The 16,984-nt window shown below is 44.2% G+C and overlaps 1 protein-coding gene across 9 annotated transcripts in view; it reads left to right on the top strand.

The window, feature by feature from the left end:
* Positions 1–16,984, top strand: part of PFKP (phosphofructokinase, platelet) — a 75,887-nt gene that overhangs the window by 46,407 nt on the left and 12,496 nt on the right. For 3 of the 9 annotated variants that reach the window (XM_076055166.1, XM_076055157.1, XM_076055162.1), the window contains 7 exons: positions 3,599–3,745; positions 4,885–4,955; positions 5,230–5,317; positions 5,990–6,142; positions 8,697–8,849; positions 11,124–11,288; positions 16,468–16,529. In XM_076055166.1, the coding sequence (XP_075911281.1) occupies positions 3,599–3,745; positions 4,885–4,955; positions 5,230–5,317; positions 5,990–6,142; positions 8,697–8,849; positions 11,124–11,288; positions 16,468–16,529 (839 nt within the window). The remainder of the gene's footprint in view (positions 1–3,598; positions 3,746–4,884; positions 4,956–5,229; positions 5,318–5,989; positions 6,143–8,696; positions 8,850–11,123; positions 11,289–16,467; positions 16,530–16,984) is intronic. The other 6 variants (XM_032946475.2, XM_032946471.2, XM_032946477.2 and 3 more) reach the window with 2 other exon arrangements.

Below are 16,984 nucleotides of genomic sequence, written 5' to 3'. Positions count from 1 at the left end.
GTTACAAAGCTTGGCGCACCATAATTTGCCAATATAGGCCATTAGGACTTGTCTTAGTCCATATCCATCCCCTAACCATAGTTTTAGATATTGGTTCAGTCTTCCATGCATAGATATAATGGATCTCAATGGTTTCTTACCTGGATAAATAAAGAAATCAATCAATGCGGGCAATAGCACTGTTATAAATGATTACGTGTCTGCATCAATCAAGGTATCCATGGCTCCTTCTCTGCAAATCTTTCAGAGTTAGGCAAGATGAATGGTATCTTGAGGTGCAATTGGCCAAATCCTCATTACTCTGCCATTAACTGGCACCCATGACCCATCATCTTCTCACACAGCTGAAGGAAAATATACCGAGCATTTACAGTTGAATAAACTTCACGACTCCCAGTTTGGCAATTGGATGATTGCACCGTGAGGAGATGCACTGCATTCCAAGAGTTGTTTATCCGTGAGCTGTTTAGCTCTGTGAAAGTGCTGCAGTGGAGGGTGCTGGCCCTACGCAACTCAGAGTCTCAATGTCATACTGCTGGCTTTGAGACTCGCAATTGACGGATCCCTGCATAGACGACGTTGCCTTTTACCGATGGTGTTCGTTTGGGGCAGTGCCACATTCTATATTGACTCCACTGCCAAAGTAGCCTGCCAATCAGAAGAACAAATGGAAGAGGGTACCGGCGAGTAAGGAATTAATTTCCCGTGCAACTCCAGAACATAAGTTAGAGACTGTAAAATACAATGGAAGGGAAAATAAGTGATAGCCTTCTTTTCTTTAGGTATAGCATTATTTTTGCTTGATATGGTTTTATGAAATGTTTGTTTGTGTCACTCACAGTTTACTCATTGCAAACGAATGTGTAGAAAGGTCTTTCCTCCTGTGGCATCTAAGGGATGGGTTTATTATTTGTCTCTGGGTGGCCTTTCTTCTGCTTTGCTCGGTTTTGCCGTTTTTAAAACCTCGGTGTCTCTTACAGTGAGGGACAAAAGTATTTGATCCCCTGCTGATTTTGTACGTTTGCCCACTTCCAAATAAATGATCAGTCTATAATTTTAACGGTAGGTTTATTTGAACGGTGCGAGACAGAATAACAAAAAAATCCAGAAAAATGCATGTCAAAAACGTTATAAATTGATTTGCATTTTAATGAGGGAAATAAGTATTTGACCCCCTCTCAATCAGAAAGATTTCTGGCTCCCAGGTGTCTATTATACAGGTAACGAGCTGAGATTAGGAGCACACAGGTAACGAGCTGAGATTAAGAGCACACTTAAAGGGAGTGCTCCTGATCTCAGCTTGTTACCTGTATAAAAGACACCTGTCCACAGAAGCAATCAATCAAACAGATTCCAAACTCTCCACCATGGCCAAGGCCAAAGAGCTCTCCAAGGATGTCAGGGACAAGATTGTAGACCTACACAAGGCTGGAATGGGCTACAAGACCATTGCCAAGCAGCTTGGTGAGAAGGTGACAACAGTTGGTGCAATTATTTGCAAATGGAAGAAACACAAAAGAACTGTCAATCTCCCTCGGCCTGGGGCTCCATGCAAGATCTCACCTCGTGGAGTTCAAATGATCATGAGAACGGTGAGGAATTAGCCCAAAACTACACGGGAGGATCTTGTCAATGATCTCAAGGCAGCTGGGACCATAGTCACCAAGAAAACAATTGGTAACACACTACGCCGTGAAGGACTGAAATCCTGCAGCGCCCGCAAGGCCCCCCTGCTCAAGAAAGCACATATACATGCCCGTATGAAGTTTGCCAATGAACATCTGAATGATTCAAAGGACAACTGGTTGAAAGTGTTGTGGTCAGATGAGACCAAAATGGAGCTCTTTGGCATCAACTCAACTCGCCGTATTTGGAGGAGGAGGAATGCTGCCTATGGCCCCAAGAACACCATCCCCACCGTCAAACATGGAGGTGGAAACATTATGCTTTGGGGGTGTTTTTCTGCTAAGAGGACAGGACAACTTCACCGCATCAAAGGGACGATGGATGGGGCCATGTACCGTCAAATCTTGGGTGAGAACCTCCTTCCCTCAGCCAGGTCATTGAAAATGGGTCGTGGATGGGTATTCCAGCATGACAATGACCCAAAACACACGGCCAAGGCAACAAAGGAGTGGCTCAAGAAGAAGCACATTATGGTCCTGGAGTGGCCTAGCCATTCTCCAGACCTTAATCCAATCGGAAACTTGTGGAGGGAGCTGAAGGTTCGAGTTGCCAAACGTCAGCCTCGAAACATTAATGACTTGGAGAAGATCTGCAAAGAGGAGTGGGACAAAATCCCTCCTGAGATGTGTGCAAACCTGGTGGCCAACTACAAGAAACGTCTGACCTCTGTGATTGCCAACAAGGGTTTTGCCACCAAGTACTAAGTCATGTTTTGCAGAGGGGTCAAATACTTATTTCCCTCATTAAAATGCAAATCAATTGATAACATTTTTGACATGCGTTTTTCTGGATTTTGTTGTTGTTATTCTGTCTCTCACTGTTCAAATAAACCTACCATTAAAATTATAGACTGATCATTTCTTTGTCAGTGGGCAAACGTACAAAATCAGCAGGGGATCAAATACTATGTTCCCTCACTGTATATTATAATGGGCCAGACCAAAACTAAATACTTTAAAGTGGATGTACAAACTAAATCACGACAGCATCTTATTACCATGCGTATTACATGGACTGTTATAAGCCATTGACTATATATGCCAGTTTTGTGTTATCGTTATCATCCCATATTAATTATTCACCATTCACAAAACTGGTCTTGACGTACAACCGGAAGTTGTAAATCTATTAAACCATATTGGTAAAGCGTGCAAGTTGAGGTGTCCAATCACATTGGGTTAAATGAAACCCTAAATGTGGCTCGGAACCAATTGGATGTGATTCCAGATTTATCGATGGCTAAGCGCCAAAATCTCAGCCCTGTAAGCTGATCAGGATCGTATTTTAATTATTTTCGTAATGATCTTTTATGTGATATGACCTCAATAGTAATGCTCCAGTGAGAGTCAACACTGCTGGCGTGTTAGTGGGGATACTTTTCTTGGGTTCTTTTTTTATTGGTTATATTTATATATATGTTATTTTTTTACACTTCAAAAAGTAGTGGATATTTTTTTCAAAAATGCGTTTTTTCTGCCGTAAAAATGAATTGACCACTAATATTAAAGGGCTATACAATCTGCCCAAGCATCTTTGACGCAGAATATTGATTAAAATCCTGATACACATGAACGTGAATATTTATCCTGTCACCCCAAAAAAGTAAAACCATTCAGTAAACGTCAACATTAATTTTAAATGTTTACAATCACGTGACAACAATATGTTCAGACACTGCACATTAAATACTTACAAGAACAGTTATGGTGAGATTGCTTCTTTAGAAAATCCCTGCGTGCATTACATTATGGTGTGCTGCTTCAGCTACCGGTAATTGGGATTGTATTTCTTTTGGTCTGGTCCAGAAGTGGGGAAACTAGAAAGCTCACATTGTGGGCGTTGCTTGGGCAGTGCCCTCCTGATCTTGACTGCTGCTGAGTGTTGCTGCGTCTGTGGTGCTGGTGCGGGGTAGAGTCAGTTCACGATCGCGGTGCTCAACGTGGGAGCCCCAGCGGCTGGGATGAACGCAGCCGTGCGCTCGGCCGTGCGTGTGGGCATCACGGAGGGGCACAACATCCTGGCCGTGAACGACGGCTTCGAGGGCTTTGCCAAGGGCCAGGTAACAAACCGTTCCTCCAAAAGTGACACGCCATATCATCATCATCATCGTCATCGTTATCACGATCCATGGGCAGATAGCCCGTAGGTGTCCACTTCACATTTCCTAATTTGTTTCCACTTTCCTCTGTCTTGTGCCAATATGCTGAAGTAGTGGCCACATCTTTCTGGCACCGATCTCTTGTGATGTTGTCATCAAGCCATTCTGTGTAAGGTCTTCCTCTCCTTCCGGTTCCTTACATTTTTCCGAACAACACACTTTTAATTTCCCTGTTGTCCATCCTACATGTGTCCGGTTTTTTTCTTCATGGCCAAAGTATCAGCACCCTTTTGCCTGACCTTCCTTTTTATCCAGGCTAAAAATATCCACTTGATTGTGGACCCCCGAGAGGTGCCGTGTATTTATATATATATGTTTTATTGCACTTCTTTACCCAGAAACCTTTGCGGCGTCTGATGACTGTTTTTTTTTTTTTATTCTCGAGGGTCCTGCCACGTTTTAGCAGTAGTGCAGCGATGAATGCTGTGTGTAATCCCAATTGAGTGATTTTGCGGGGTACATTTTCAGGCACACATTGGCCCACCCTTGCGAATGACCTCGCACGATCCTTAATGTCCACGGTGAAGTGGATGGCGCGCAATATTTTTGTGGTTAACACGGGCTTACGATTTAAACCACGGTGGCTGCTGAATTCGAATCGTGCGAACCTTTTCAATAGGCGGCGAGTGCGCTACGACTAGGCCAAGTCACCGCCCCTATGTACGTGATAAAATTACTCTCTGCTAATCCCTCTTTGCAGTTGCGCTCTACAGCCCTGCGATTTCCTGTCAGGTCGTACTGCGTATTGTTTGGCATGGGGTTGTCCGTCGATTCGCTCCAAGTATTGGCAGCGGCTTCTTCAGGAACTAGTAAAGTCTGCTAGCTACCATGCCACTGCACCAACCCTCGCCGTATACAGTTAGAATTTTTTATGATATTATTTGAGTTCCGAATATCTGAACACAAGTAACTCGTATAGATTTGTTTGGGTGCAGTTTAAACATTTCCAGTCTGGAATGGAAATTTAATCATACTATAATTTCTACTTTCTTCCAAAAAAAATTTCGACAAAGTGTTTCCGCTATTTTCTTGTTCTTCAGATAAAAGAAATTAAGTGGAGAGATGTTGGAGGCTGGACGGGCCAGGGTGGATCCTTACTCGGAACAAAGCGGTACGTTGCCGTGTGTATTGTATACAGTGATGGATTTTTCTCCACTGCCTTCTGTTATAAACAAAGTAGCTCTGCAGAAGCAGGAGCCTCTATAATGCCTGTTATGCATGGTGGTCACCCATCCATGAACTTTCCAGGCTTCTGAGATTTGATGAGATCAGGTTTATTCCAGATAATTTAGCCTAAGGCATATGATAATGTATTAGATACAGGATTTGGCCAAATAATTATGCTCTTGTATTGATTATAGTATTTTTCTGGCTTCTGTGCACAGGACTCTCCCAAAAAAGTATTTGGATCAAATCGCTGAAAAGATCCGTGAAAACAATGTCAACGCATTGCTAATTATTGGTGGGTTTGAGGTGAGTTTTCCCAAAATACTGCCATTTGCAAATATGATTGGTTTTGATCGTATGAGTGGATTGTCATCATGCTTAATTATAGTCGTAATTGTATATTATAGTATAATAAGTTAATCGCATTCCTCTCTGAATTTGTGCTTTGGTTTTATAGCAAGGCCAGTCTCTTAACCCTTCTCTTAGATGTCTTGTTAATGCTTCTTTTGCACAATTCTTTCTCTTGAAACTTTCAAACTAACACTGTTGCTAACCCATTCTCTGAAAGGGATCGCACTGACGCAGGCTTTGCCCGATGACTCACTCACCCGCTGGAGCCATCTGCCGCGTAGTAAATGACTCTTCTTTTGTCCGAGGAAAATTTGGATTCGATTATTTTTTTAACAACATACCTCAACTTGCCATATAATGGTAAATTATGAATGCTAAATTAACTGAAACTGCCGCGTGCTCTCGAGGGTTGCAGCGCTGCAAACACAATCATCCCGTTACGAAACAGTCGATAACAATAATAATCACCAAGTGTGCCCTTTTGCGTCTGCGTGTCAGCGCCAGGCCCTTCTGCTGCACTACCTCTTGTTCTGCATTCTCGCTCTGTCGTGCTTACCTCTCTGCCTCTCGGGCCGTGCGCGCCCTGCCCTTTGCCGCCGCCGCCGCCGCCTACCGTCGCGGCATCAGGCTTTCCTCAGCGGCCTGGAGCTGGTGGAGGCGCGTGACTCGCATCCGGCGTTCTGCATTCCCATGGTGGTGGTGCCCGCCACCGTGTCTAACAATGTGCCCGGCAGCGACTTTAGCGTGGGGGCCGACACAGCGCTCAATACCATCACCGACGTGAGTGTCACACACGCCGTTCGTTTGGAAGCTTCGCGGGTTTGCTCGCGACCGACGGCCCTTTGGACCTCGCCCGTGGAGGCCTTACCTGCTCGTTAAGGTCTCACTCACTGCACACGAAGCTCTCGCTGCAAATGGACCACGAGGAGCGTAAGCCATCACACGAACTCCGGTCATCCTCGCCAGCGGCTGTTTGGCTAACCATTGAACAAAGACGGGACCCCCGCAATCGGAACTTTGAGATGCGCTTTTGCGGCCATCCGGATATTAGGAAGCCACTGGAGCTATACGCTTCTAAATCCAAATTTATTTAGTTTTTCTTTCGAGCTCATTTTTGCGTTTCGTTTGTTGTCCTTCCCTCGCCCCTGCATTTAATACGGTTGGCTACATACGGTGCGAAAGAAGTTCAACAAACGTACGCCTATTTGGCATGCATCGCAGGCGCATTAGTGCAAGCAGTAGCGTGACCAATGAGCACGCACTTAAATGTGGCTACGATGCCATTAAAGCATACGAGCCAGCGCAAATTCCAACCGCCAATTAACCTTTTCCCGTTTTGAGACATCTGCAAGTTGCAGGGTGGGTGTCTTGCTCACCGCTGAATCTCGAAGCGCGCAAGCGGTTTGGCGTTAATTTGATTTAGAGCGGCGTAGTGTTGTTGTTTTTAAAGACTTTGTACTCGCCACAGAGAACTGTAGCGACACGACCGCACTCCACGATCGCTGATGCCAAACTGTGCCACACGCCCCCCTCCCGCATGGCCCTAGGGGAGCCTTGGTACCTATTAAGTTATTTTATTTTAGTTTTGCTTCCGGTTCCGTTGCGATGATGCACATCACCGGGTGCGTAGCGCGCTCTGCGCGCCGGCCGCTGCACTGCCGCAAAAAAAAAACCAAACGCACGCACAACGCCGACGTTCACTCGTTTCATTGCATTCGGCCGAAGACGATCGACACTGGGTTCTGTTCCACAATAATCTCGGTAAGTGACCTGAGACCAAGGCCATCCGTTGCTCTGCGAAACCAAATCCTGCGACAGCCTCGCCTCGTGAGTATCAGCCTGGGAACCTTCTTCTCACCTCCTGCGCCTCACCCGTCTTGCTCTGGTCTTTTTATGTCCTCCCCGCCTTCATTGCCAAATGCAATCCACCACGCTGTGGTTTTTTTTTTTTGCTGTTATTTGTTTTTCACGGGCGTATTGAATATATAAAAAAAAATATCTTTGCGGACTCTCATTATCCTCTCGCTAATGGGGAAAGAAGCCAACATGTTGAATATTATTTAATGTATAACGAAAACTGCAGCGGTGCACAGCTGTAATCTGACGAGGGTGAAAGTTGAGTCACAGGTCCCATAGTGTAACTCGACACATTAGTAATATTATTAACCTGAATGATCACACAAATACAGTACAACGGTATCATGACTAAGCCAGGTCTAAGTGCGTTTCGTGAATAGAATGAGCACACCAAACTTTCACGACTGCTACCCCGATTAAAATTTTACTGAATTTGAGTGTAAGCGCCCGCATCGTTTTTTGCCATGGGCTTGTAAATTAGCGCAATAGTTTATATTGCTTCACGAAAAAAGCGGCTTCATATTAAACAACTCAGTTGCATCGTTGCGCGGATAGTGCTCGGAATTCCCTGGCGGAAAAGTTCAAGGAACGTAGAGGTTTAGAATGGAATGCGGCAACAGGATTTCGTTTGTGGACATAGTGAAGAAGAGGAGGTTGGGATGGATGGGGCACTTCTACAGGATGAAGGAACATGCGGGTTATTGGCAAAGTGTTGGACAATATCATTTGTTTGGGGAAATGCACCCATCGCTTGTCCATGACAAATACTTTCTCTGTGTTGGCAAACACGCACTGTAATTAAAATCCGCAGAGTCTACGTCCAAAGAGATTATATTACTAAACATCAATTTTTTTTATCCGATCCAACAACTTGTCTTCCCTTCACTTCTGCAGTGGAATATCGTAGTTAAAGGTTTTTTTCAGATGGATGGTGGATTGCATTTGTACTATTTCCCTGCTTCTCCATTCCGCTTTTTCTAGTTGTGTGACGGTGACGCAGCCCATTGTTTTTTTAAGTGCACAGTGACGGGTCTTAGCCAGACCAAAACCTTGCGTTTAAACGCGCGCGTGTGTGTGTGTCATGTTCCAATAACTGTACGAATATAATTTTAGGGCAAGAAGTTATTGTCATGTCATTTTTAAGCACAAAATCAAGTTAGTAAATGACAAATCGATAACATAATCCAAGCCAGTGTCTCCTTGCTCAGACGAGTGTGGCTTGATACGCTACCCATCTTCCTGAGTGGCCTAACTAAGCCAGTGGTGGAGATTCCTGCACGCAGGTCAACCACTATTGTCCCATAAAGTAGAATAAATTTTATTCATCCTGCACGTATACGTCACGTTATTAATGCTAATCACAGTTTCGCTTTGTCATGAAAAAATAAACATGACCTCCAACGTGTTGATATCTGGCTAAGAGCTGTGATTACTTGGCACACTGAAGCCATTAGTGTGTGCATGTGCCACGCTGTAGGCATTTGAAGGTGCCATTCAGCTTCAAGAGGCGAGAGGTAAATACGAAGAGTTTTGCATTCCCATCTGCATGCTGCCCGCCACCATCAGCAACAACGTGCCGGGTTCCGACTTCAGCCTGGGTACAGACACAGGGCTCAACGCCATTGTGCAGGTACTCCCCGGCGACCGCCGTGCGCTGCCTCCAAGCGCTCTCCCCTCCTCCTTCGTCTCTTCAGGGGCCGAGTTTTCCCAGCGGGCCTCGAGAAAAAAACCTCGAACAGGACCACTGTGCTCGTGTCCCATTGCAAGCGCACCGTGCCTGTCCGCCATCACGCTGTTGCCGGAGACAAGTCGTGTGCATCTGCGGTATCGCACGAGTTACTAAATAAAAATTGAAGATGTGATTCATCATGGAAATCCTCTCCGAATGCAATTCAAATGTGGCTGATGGGATATGAAAAAAAAAAGTTAAGCGAAGGGACAGATATATGGAGATGAATTGGCTGCTGTATTTATTTTTGTTGCTTTATATTCTCCACAATGACGCGGGTGAATATTTTTTGTTACGTATTTAAGTAAAATTTCACGACTGCATTTCAGGCAACTTGTTTTGCATACTGTAATGGTGAGGCCTACAAAACTGGGCGTGTCTTTCTGCACACCCTGGTAGTTGAAGCACAAGTAAATGCTGATTGAGTATTAGAGTATTGAAAAGATTTCTGTACTCAATTTGCTATAATCTGAAAGTAATTTTAGTTTAATCCAAAGTAATTTTTTTCAGACGTCCATCGCAGGATGCGTTTTGGACCGTGAAACACATCTGAGTGCATGTAGCCATGCATTACATAATTGCTTATGTGTCACAAAGTTTAGTATTCAGTTGAACTCGCAATTTACCACTCTAGGACTAAATTGCATTCATAAACCTTTAAATGGAGTGGGCATAAAATAAATGATCACTCACTCTCATCTGGGGAAAAAAGCATAAATGGAATAAGTATAATGAAATGCTAAGTGCCCATTTGTTTTGGTCATTTATAGAGGCACTGCATTAGTGCAATTTATCCTCTGAGTTCAATTTCACCATGAAGTTGGATATTGAATGCCAAGGTGAGATTTATTCTTGTTGTTAAATGGGTTCATTTATAAATGTAGTTAATGCACACAGGTTTGGAACTGCAATCATGGTGTAACAATGTCCCTTGATATCGGATTCGTTTTTGTTTTATAATCCATGTTAAAAATTGTACACTTAAAGTGGTTTACATCGGTTGGTTACTTGAAATGCTTTTAAACACTATACACTTAAAAAAAAGTCGTTTTGAAAGTTGGTCTTTGTCGATGGGTAGTGGTGGCTGCGGTGGACGATAGCTCGATGTCAGGACAGCGAGCCCCCCCCCCCCACTCCCCCGTCCGACCCGCTGAGGGCCTGGCTTCAAACCTGGCAAGGGCCACCAAGCGTCCGTGATTAAACCGGGCGATCGAGTGAATAGCGCGTCGATCGTCTCGGCCTGGTCACCGGCGAGTGTGCGCATTAACGGCGATCGCAGCGAGGTTGTTTTTATTTCCTTTCTCATTTTTTTCCAATCCGGCCAAACACAAAGATTGAGAATTAATCATTGCCGTTAGAATGCTATGCAATGAACACTGCCGTAGCTGGGCTGTAACAAGATGCATGACAGGAGTGGTTAAGGGGTGGTTAAAGGGAATTTAAAAGTCGTAGTTCTGTGATGTAATGTTCCACAGGGTGGTCTCAGATATTGGTGCTTCTCTGAGTGTTTTAAATTAACACTTGTTTGTATCATGATCCAATGCTGATGCCACAATTTTAATACAATTAGGATTTAAAATAAATAATTAGCCATATTCTTTGGGTCTTTCGCTAAAGTCACGTAGAGAGGTTCAAAGAAAATAACAAAAAACTCCAACGTTTCGATGGCAAAACAAGCGGTCGTCATCAGGAAAAGGGGGTTAGATTCTAAAGGCAAACTGTTGATAAAAGTTTAAAATGGGCGTAGCCCAAATGTCAGCAGCATGGGCGGAGCAGCTAATGTAAGTGATGGGCAGTGACCGCGCTGGTGGTGGGTTTCCACCAATTAAAGGGCTGCCAGGTTAAAATTAGTATGTTAATCTGAGATCGGTGAGTGGCCTCCACGGTGAGCGCTCTGAAGTGGCTATGTTAATGTGAGTGGTTAGCATGTTAATGTAAGAGATTAGCATGTTAATGTAAGAGATTAGCATGTTAATGTAAGAGATGTGTTATGGTGCATTATAAGTAATATAGTAGGTGAACATTCTGGGCAATGGCCTTTCCAGAGAAAAGCTTTTGAAGGGAAGACTCTTGCTTCGTGAAATCAATGCACTCGGGGGGGGGGGGGGGGGGCTGAAGCTCCAACAATCGTCGCAAAGCCGCTGAACGTTTCCAACCCCCTCTCGTTCCCGCCAGACGTGCGATCGCATCAAGCAGTCGGCCAGCGGCACAAAGCGCCGCGTGTTCATCATCGAGACGATGGGTGGCTACTGCGGGTACCTGGCCAACATGGGAGGTCTGGCGGCCGGAGCTGACGCCGCCTACATCTACGAGGAGCCCTTCGACATCCGGGATCTGGAGGTAGCAGCGCTCTGTATCCCGATGCAGGGAGGAGGGTGCCGCTCCAATGGCTCTTGTCGCAGGGCAGCCGACCACGCCTCGGGTTCAGGCCCACCGAGGTCGCGTGCACTCTGTGGACCAATTTCAGTCGTCTATTAATCGCACTTTTTTGACAAACGATAGTGGTCGCGCTTCCTCTACGCGAGTGGTAGTAGTGTGCCGCATGAGAAGTGGCGGAGTGCAAAAAAGGAATGATTCATGGGAAATGCCGAGTGGCTTCTTGCATTTTGTAATCAATCCCGTTATTTATTTTTTCTTACTTTAAGATACGATTTCGGGGTTGATTGGAAAATTTATACGTGGAGTCTAGCCTTGGCGGGTTGGTACGCAGACCAAGCAATTGTGTGTCGTGTTAAATTTTGACCAATAGCGTGAGCCAAAAATGTATTCCACTGTATTTCACCGTTGATTTGTGGTTAAGATCAGGGTGAATGACATGCAGGGATTAAATGTAAAAATGCCGAAATGGCATTTTATTTAATCAAGTGGGTTGAAAGTGTTGGTGTAAAATAAAACTCCAATCTTTCATGAAAAAACATGGGTTTATTCGTGAAACCAATCAAGGATTCCTGCCAAATAAGGAAAAGTGCCCAATCAAGCCTAGGTTGTTTGCATTATGGGAATGATTGGAATCAACTGAGGAACTTGATCTTAGAATGTGGGAAAGCAATGATCATATCCTATTACTGCACTGCACATAACCGCGCGTTCCCGCTGAATCTAGCAGTGCCACTTTCGTGTGTGTGAAGGTAAGTTTTAGTGACAAGTCCTGTCATGCTATTGAATGTTAGCCAAGCCATTGTACTAAACAAGCACAAACATCCATTGTATGCCTGCTTAATGCTCAACGGAAACCAGCATCAATGGCAATCTGTAAATTTTTAAAATAAATTTAGCTACTTATAATTGCTGGGGCTACAGTAAGTGAAAAAAGTATTTGATCCCCTGCTGATTTTGTACGTTTGCCCACTGACAAAGAAATGATCAGTCTAAAATTTTAATGGTAGGTTGATTTGAACAGTGAGAGACAGAATAACAACAACAAAATCTAGAAAAACGCATGTCAAAAATGTTATCAATTGATTTGCATTTTAATAAGGGAAATAAGTATTTGACCCCTCTGCAAAACATGACTTAGTACTTGGTGGCAAAACCCTTGTTGGCAATCTCAGAGGTCAGACGTTTCTTGTAGTTGGCTACCAGGTTTGCACACATCTCAGGAGGGATTTTGTCCCACGCCTTTTTGCAGATCTTCTCCAAGTCATTAAGGTTTCGAGGCTGACGTTTGGCAACTCGAACCTTCAGCTCCCTCCACAGATTTTCTATGAGATTAAGGTCTGGAGACAGGCTAGGCCACTCCAGGACCTTTTGTTGCCTTGGCCGTGTGTTTTGGGTCATTGTCATGCTGGAATACCAATCCACGACCCATTTTCAATGCCCTGGCTGAGGGAAGGAGGTTCTCACCCAAGATTTGACGGTACATGGCCCCGTCCATCGTCCCTTTGATGCGGTGAAGTTGTCCTGTCCCCTTAGCAGAAAAACACCCCCAAAGCATAATATTTCCACCTCCATGTTTGACGGTGGGGATGGTGTTCTTGGGGTCATAGGCAGCATTCCTCCTCCAAATACGGCGAGTTGAGTTGATGCCAAAGAGCTCCATTTTGGTCTCATCTGACCACAACACTTTCACCCAGTTGTCCTCTGAATCATTCAGATGTTCATTGGCAAACTTCAGACGGGCATATATATGTGCTTTCTTGAGCAGGGGGACCTTGCGGGCGCTGCAGGATTTCAGTCCTTCACAGCGTAGTGTGTTACCAATTGTTTTCTTGGTGACTATCGTCCCAGCTGCCTTGAGATCATTGACAAGATCCTCCCGTGTAGTTCTGGGCTGATTCCTCACCGTTCTCATGATCATTGCAACTCCACGAGGTGAGATCTTGCATGGAGCCCCATGCCGAGGGAGATTGACAGATCTTTTGTGTTTCTTCCATTTGCGAATAATCGCACCAACTGTTGTCACCTTCTCACCAAGTTGCTTGGCAATGGTCTTGTAGCCCATTCCAGCCTTGTGTAGGTTTACAATCTTGTCCCTGACATCCTTGGAGAGTTCTTTGGTCTTGGCCATGGTGGAGAGTTTGGAATCTGATTGATTGATTGCTTCTGTGGACAGGTGTCTTTTATACAGGTAACAAGCTGAGATTAGGAGCACTCCCTTTAAGAGTGTGCTCCTATTCTCAGCTCGTTACCTGTAAAAAAGACACCTGGGAGCCAGAAATCTTTCTGATTGAGAGGGGGTCAAATACTTATTTCCCTCATTAAGATGCATATAAATTTATAACATTTTTGACATGCGTTTTTCTGGATTTTTTTGTTATTCTGTCTCTCACTGTTCAAATAAACCTACCATTAAAATTATAGACTGATAATTTCTTAGTCAGTGGGCAAACGTGCAAAATCAGCGGGGGATCAAATACTTTTTTCCCTCACTGTATACAGTTTTGTTCAGAAAACCGGCCTTGGTTTTTATGTGCCTTGAATAGGAGATGCTCCACCGTAGTTACGTTTCGTCATATTTTCTTATATTCACGAGAGGGATAAGAACCCGTTTGTCAGTCCACTGCTGGGTGAGGGTTATGTGCCCATACTTCACCACTCCGGTCAATGCGGATCGAGGGGTGGAGTGCAAAACAGAAACGGATGTTGCCGCACTGCCCTCTACTTCCCACAGCCCCCACTGCAATCGTGCGATGGCAGTCACCCATCCACTCTCGTCCCCCAGGTGGTTACTCAAGCTGGGTCCACCGGGAATTTTGTAGCTTATGTCACCTGTGGGCCAACAACAATTTGACAGCATTCACCTTGTGCGAACATTTTGTTTCACAGAGAAGATGAAATGGTGTTCAATTGACTCCTGGTCAAAGCCGGCCCGCTTTTGTGTGCAGCAAAATGTAACACAATTAGCCTGCTTGCAGTCACGTATTTAAGTGTATCAGATATATTTAAGTGTACGAGACTTTTTCAAACGCAGAAGTAAAACTCTTCCTCCGATCTTCTTAAATGGTTCTCGATGATCATTTATGTAATGTCCACAGCTATAGCCAACATCATTGAAACCCATAAGGTTAAGAAAATGTTTTTCACCCTGTCCTGCTATGAAATGGCCAGCATCCTCCACTTTCACCCATATTCACAGGCCATAAATATATTTTCCAGTTGTTTTGTTAAATTATTTTATGCCCTATACAGTGACAAATTAAGTCTGCCTCAAACTGCCATTTTGACGACATCACAAAGTGGTTTATGCATTTTATCAAAAAATCCATCTTGTAATGCAATATATTACATATGAACTTAGGGCCATCATTTACCATATGGATTCCATATATATTATATATTGCCCTCTTTATCACAACCCCCTGCATTATACGTATTACTTACATTTAAAGAGACTCATTCCTAACCACTTCTGTCAACGTTTTTTAAGCTCGTGTCAAGGTCTAAATGTAGAATCTAAATAATTTAAAGGTCCATAATCGGCTGCTGACCTGGTATCTACAAATGTAGTGTTTATAGAAAAAACTGGTAACATAACTCATTGCTACAACCCATCCCATCTCTAAAAACCACAGTGGGGTTTCTTTCAGTGTATGTATATCTGTGTGTAGGGGGCAGTGCATCAGCCAGTCATCTCAGTCATCTTAGTCAGTCGACCCGTGGCACTTGGGTCTGCCCCGTGACCTCCTGTCAGCGGGCGTTCGACACTTCACGTGGCCTCAAGGTGCACATGGCCTGGCACAAGCGTCGTGGTGACGTCACCGCCACTTAGTGGCGAATGGCGGTTGTTGTTGTTATCCGATTCAGCAAAGCTCGAGGAAAGGCACCTCCACTGCAGCTTCCTTGAACGCTCAGTGAATGTACCCCGCGAGAATTAACACACTCTGTTACCTCCCCCCCCTCTTTACGTTTACGTAACGATATGATTATGGCCTTCTATCAACCCTGTGGGCTTCTGCTGTCTCCTCCACGCGCTGCCTTGATTGTATTATACATCAGGCTAGCTCAGCATCTGTCAGCCACCTTCGATCAACATATCTGCAGGAATACCGAACGCACTCCTGCTGACTTGCTAGTTTTCAGCTGTTTCACTGCTGCTTCGACGTGGAAGGTTATCACTTCTCTCTCCAGCTCTTTAGTCTCTGCCACGTTTTGCGAAGCCCTGCTCGGGTTGGCCCACTGTTGAATGATGCTATCTTATTAGGGCCATCATTTGCCGTGTGGATTCATCTATTCCGTACCAGTTTGTGGACTATTGATTTTGGATACAGTTGCATGTAAAGAGGCCACTCGAGTCCAGCAGTGGTTTTTCTAATGTCCCATTGCAGCTGAACACAAAAAACTGCAGCCAGCCATTAAAGTAATTAACAGAACGAGCCAAATACATCTCGCATCATTGACACAGCGAACAATGCTTTCACAAAGGGAACATTCGTTACGTGTCTTCGAGCGGAAGTTAAGACGCAGTAGCATTAATTCTGCTCTGCCACTTTTGCCAAAACGTTATGAATATCCTAGGCAATGGTCCTTCCAGAGAAAAAAAGCAGGTCTGTTAAAATATTACGGCAGTGTCCGTATGAAGCACCAAAACATCAGCCAAATCTGTGCAATTACATTGTTATTTTTCCTCCCTTATCCAAAAGCCATCGCATAACTCGTGTCATGTGAAGGTTGTCTTCCATAAAGGTACATGCCACTGTTTCGGTAATGTAAAGGATGCAAGTAACTTTTGATTTAAAGCTTTCGTGACTGTAGGGATTCATATTCTTGGTTCTTTCGGTAAAGTCACGTAGAAGGGAAACAATAAAATAATAAAAATATAAAACATATAATAAATATAAAACACTGTAAATATAAAACATTATTATTATTTTATTGTTTCCCTTCTACGTGACTTTACCAAAAGAACCAAGAAGATGCAAGTAGCATAAAATCAATAGGTAAAGATGTAAATGCTGCAACCAACGAATTTGTAAGCAATCTGTATTGTGCCACATTATTGCCCCGTTTAATTGTGACCCACTGTAACCGACCGAGCAAAAATCCTTCCCACGATATTCATGCCCTCGCTTGTCTGTTTTAGGCCAACGTTGAGCATTTGGCGGAGAAGATGAAGACGGGCATTCAGCGTGGGCTTGTCCTGAGGTGAGATGTCAGCTTCTCCTCTAAACGTTATTATGCTGATGAGGTTTACTCTCAGTCATATTATGTATGCATGTAATTATCTCTGTATGTGTCGTGTCCTTTCTCAAAGACGTTCGTGATCACGATGCGATTATGGTTATTGTCAAATCTGTTGATGACAATTACAGCTGGCTTATATCATTACGTGAGCAATCGATCACTGTACGGGTTATTGGTCGGAGTGATCGACTTATCGCATGAGGCCAAAATACATTGGAGAAAAGGTCTCAAGTCTGCCACATGTGCCGCTGGATGGGAAGTGATGGGCGGGGCTTGGTGACATAATTGGCATCAGGCATGTTGCTTTGGGCTTGGCTTGTATGGGTTCTGTCAAATGTTGGGACAATCACCATTTTTAAAAGGGCCAAAGTAATCAACTCCAAAAATTTGAAAAGTTTAGAATCGATAGATGATTG

The sequence above is a fragment of the Petromyzon marinus genome, chromosome 4 (genome assembly GCF_048934315.1).
Source record: "Petromyzon marinus isolate PM22_M1 ecotype Great Lakes invasive population chromosome 4, UKy_Petmar_22M1.pri1.0, whole genome shotgun sequence".
Classification (NCBI taxonomy): Eukaryota; Metazoa; Chordata; class Hyperoartia; order Petromyzontiformes; family Petromyzontidae; genus Petromyzon; species Petromyzon marinus.
This window is presented reverse-complemented; position numbering and strand designations above follow the sequence as displayed.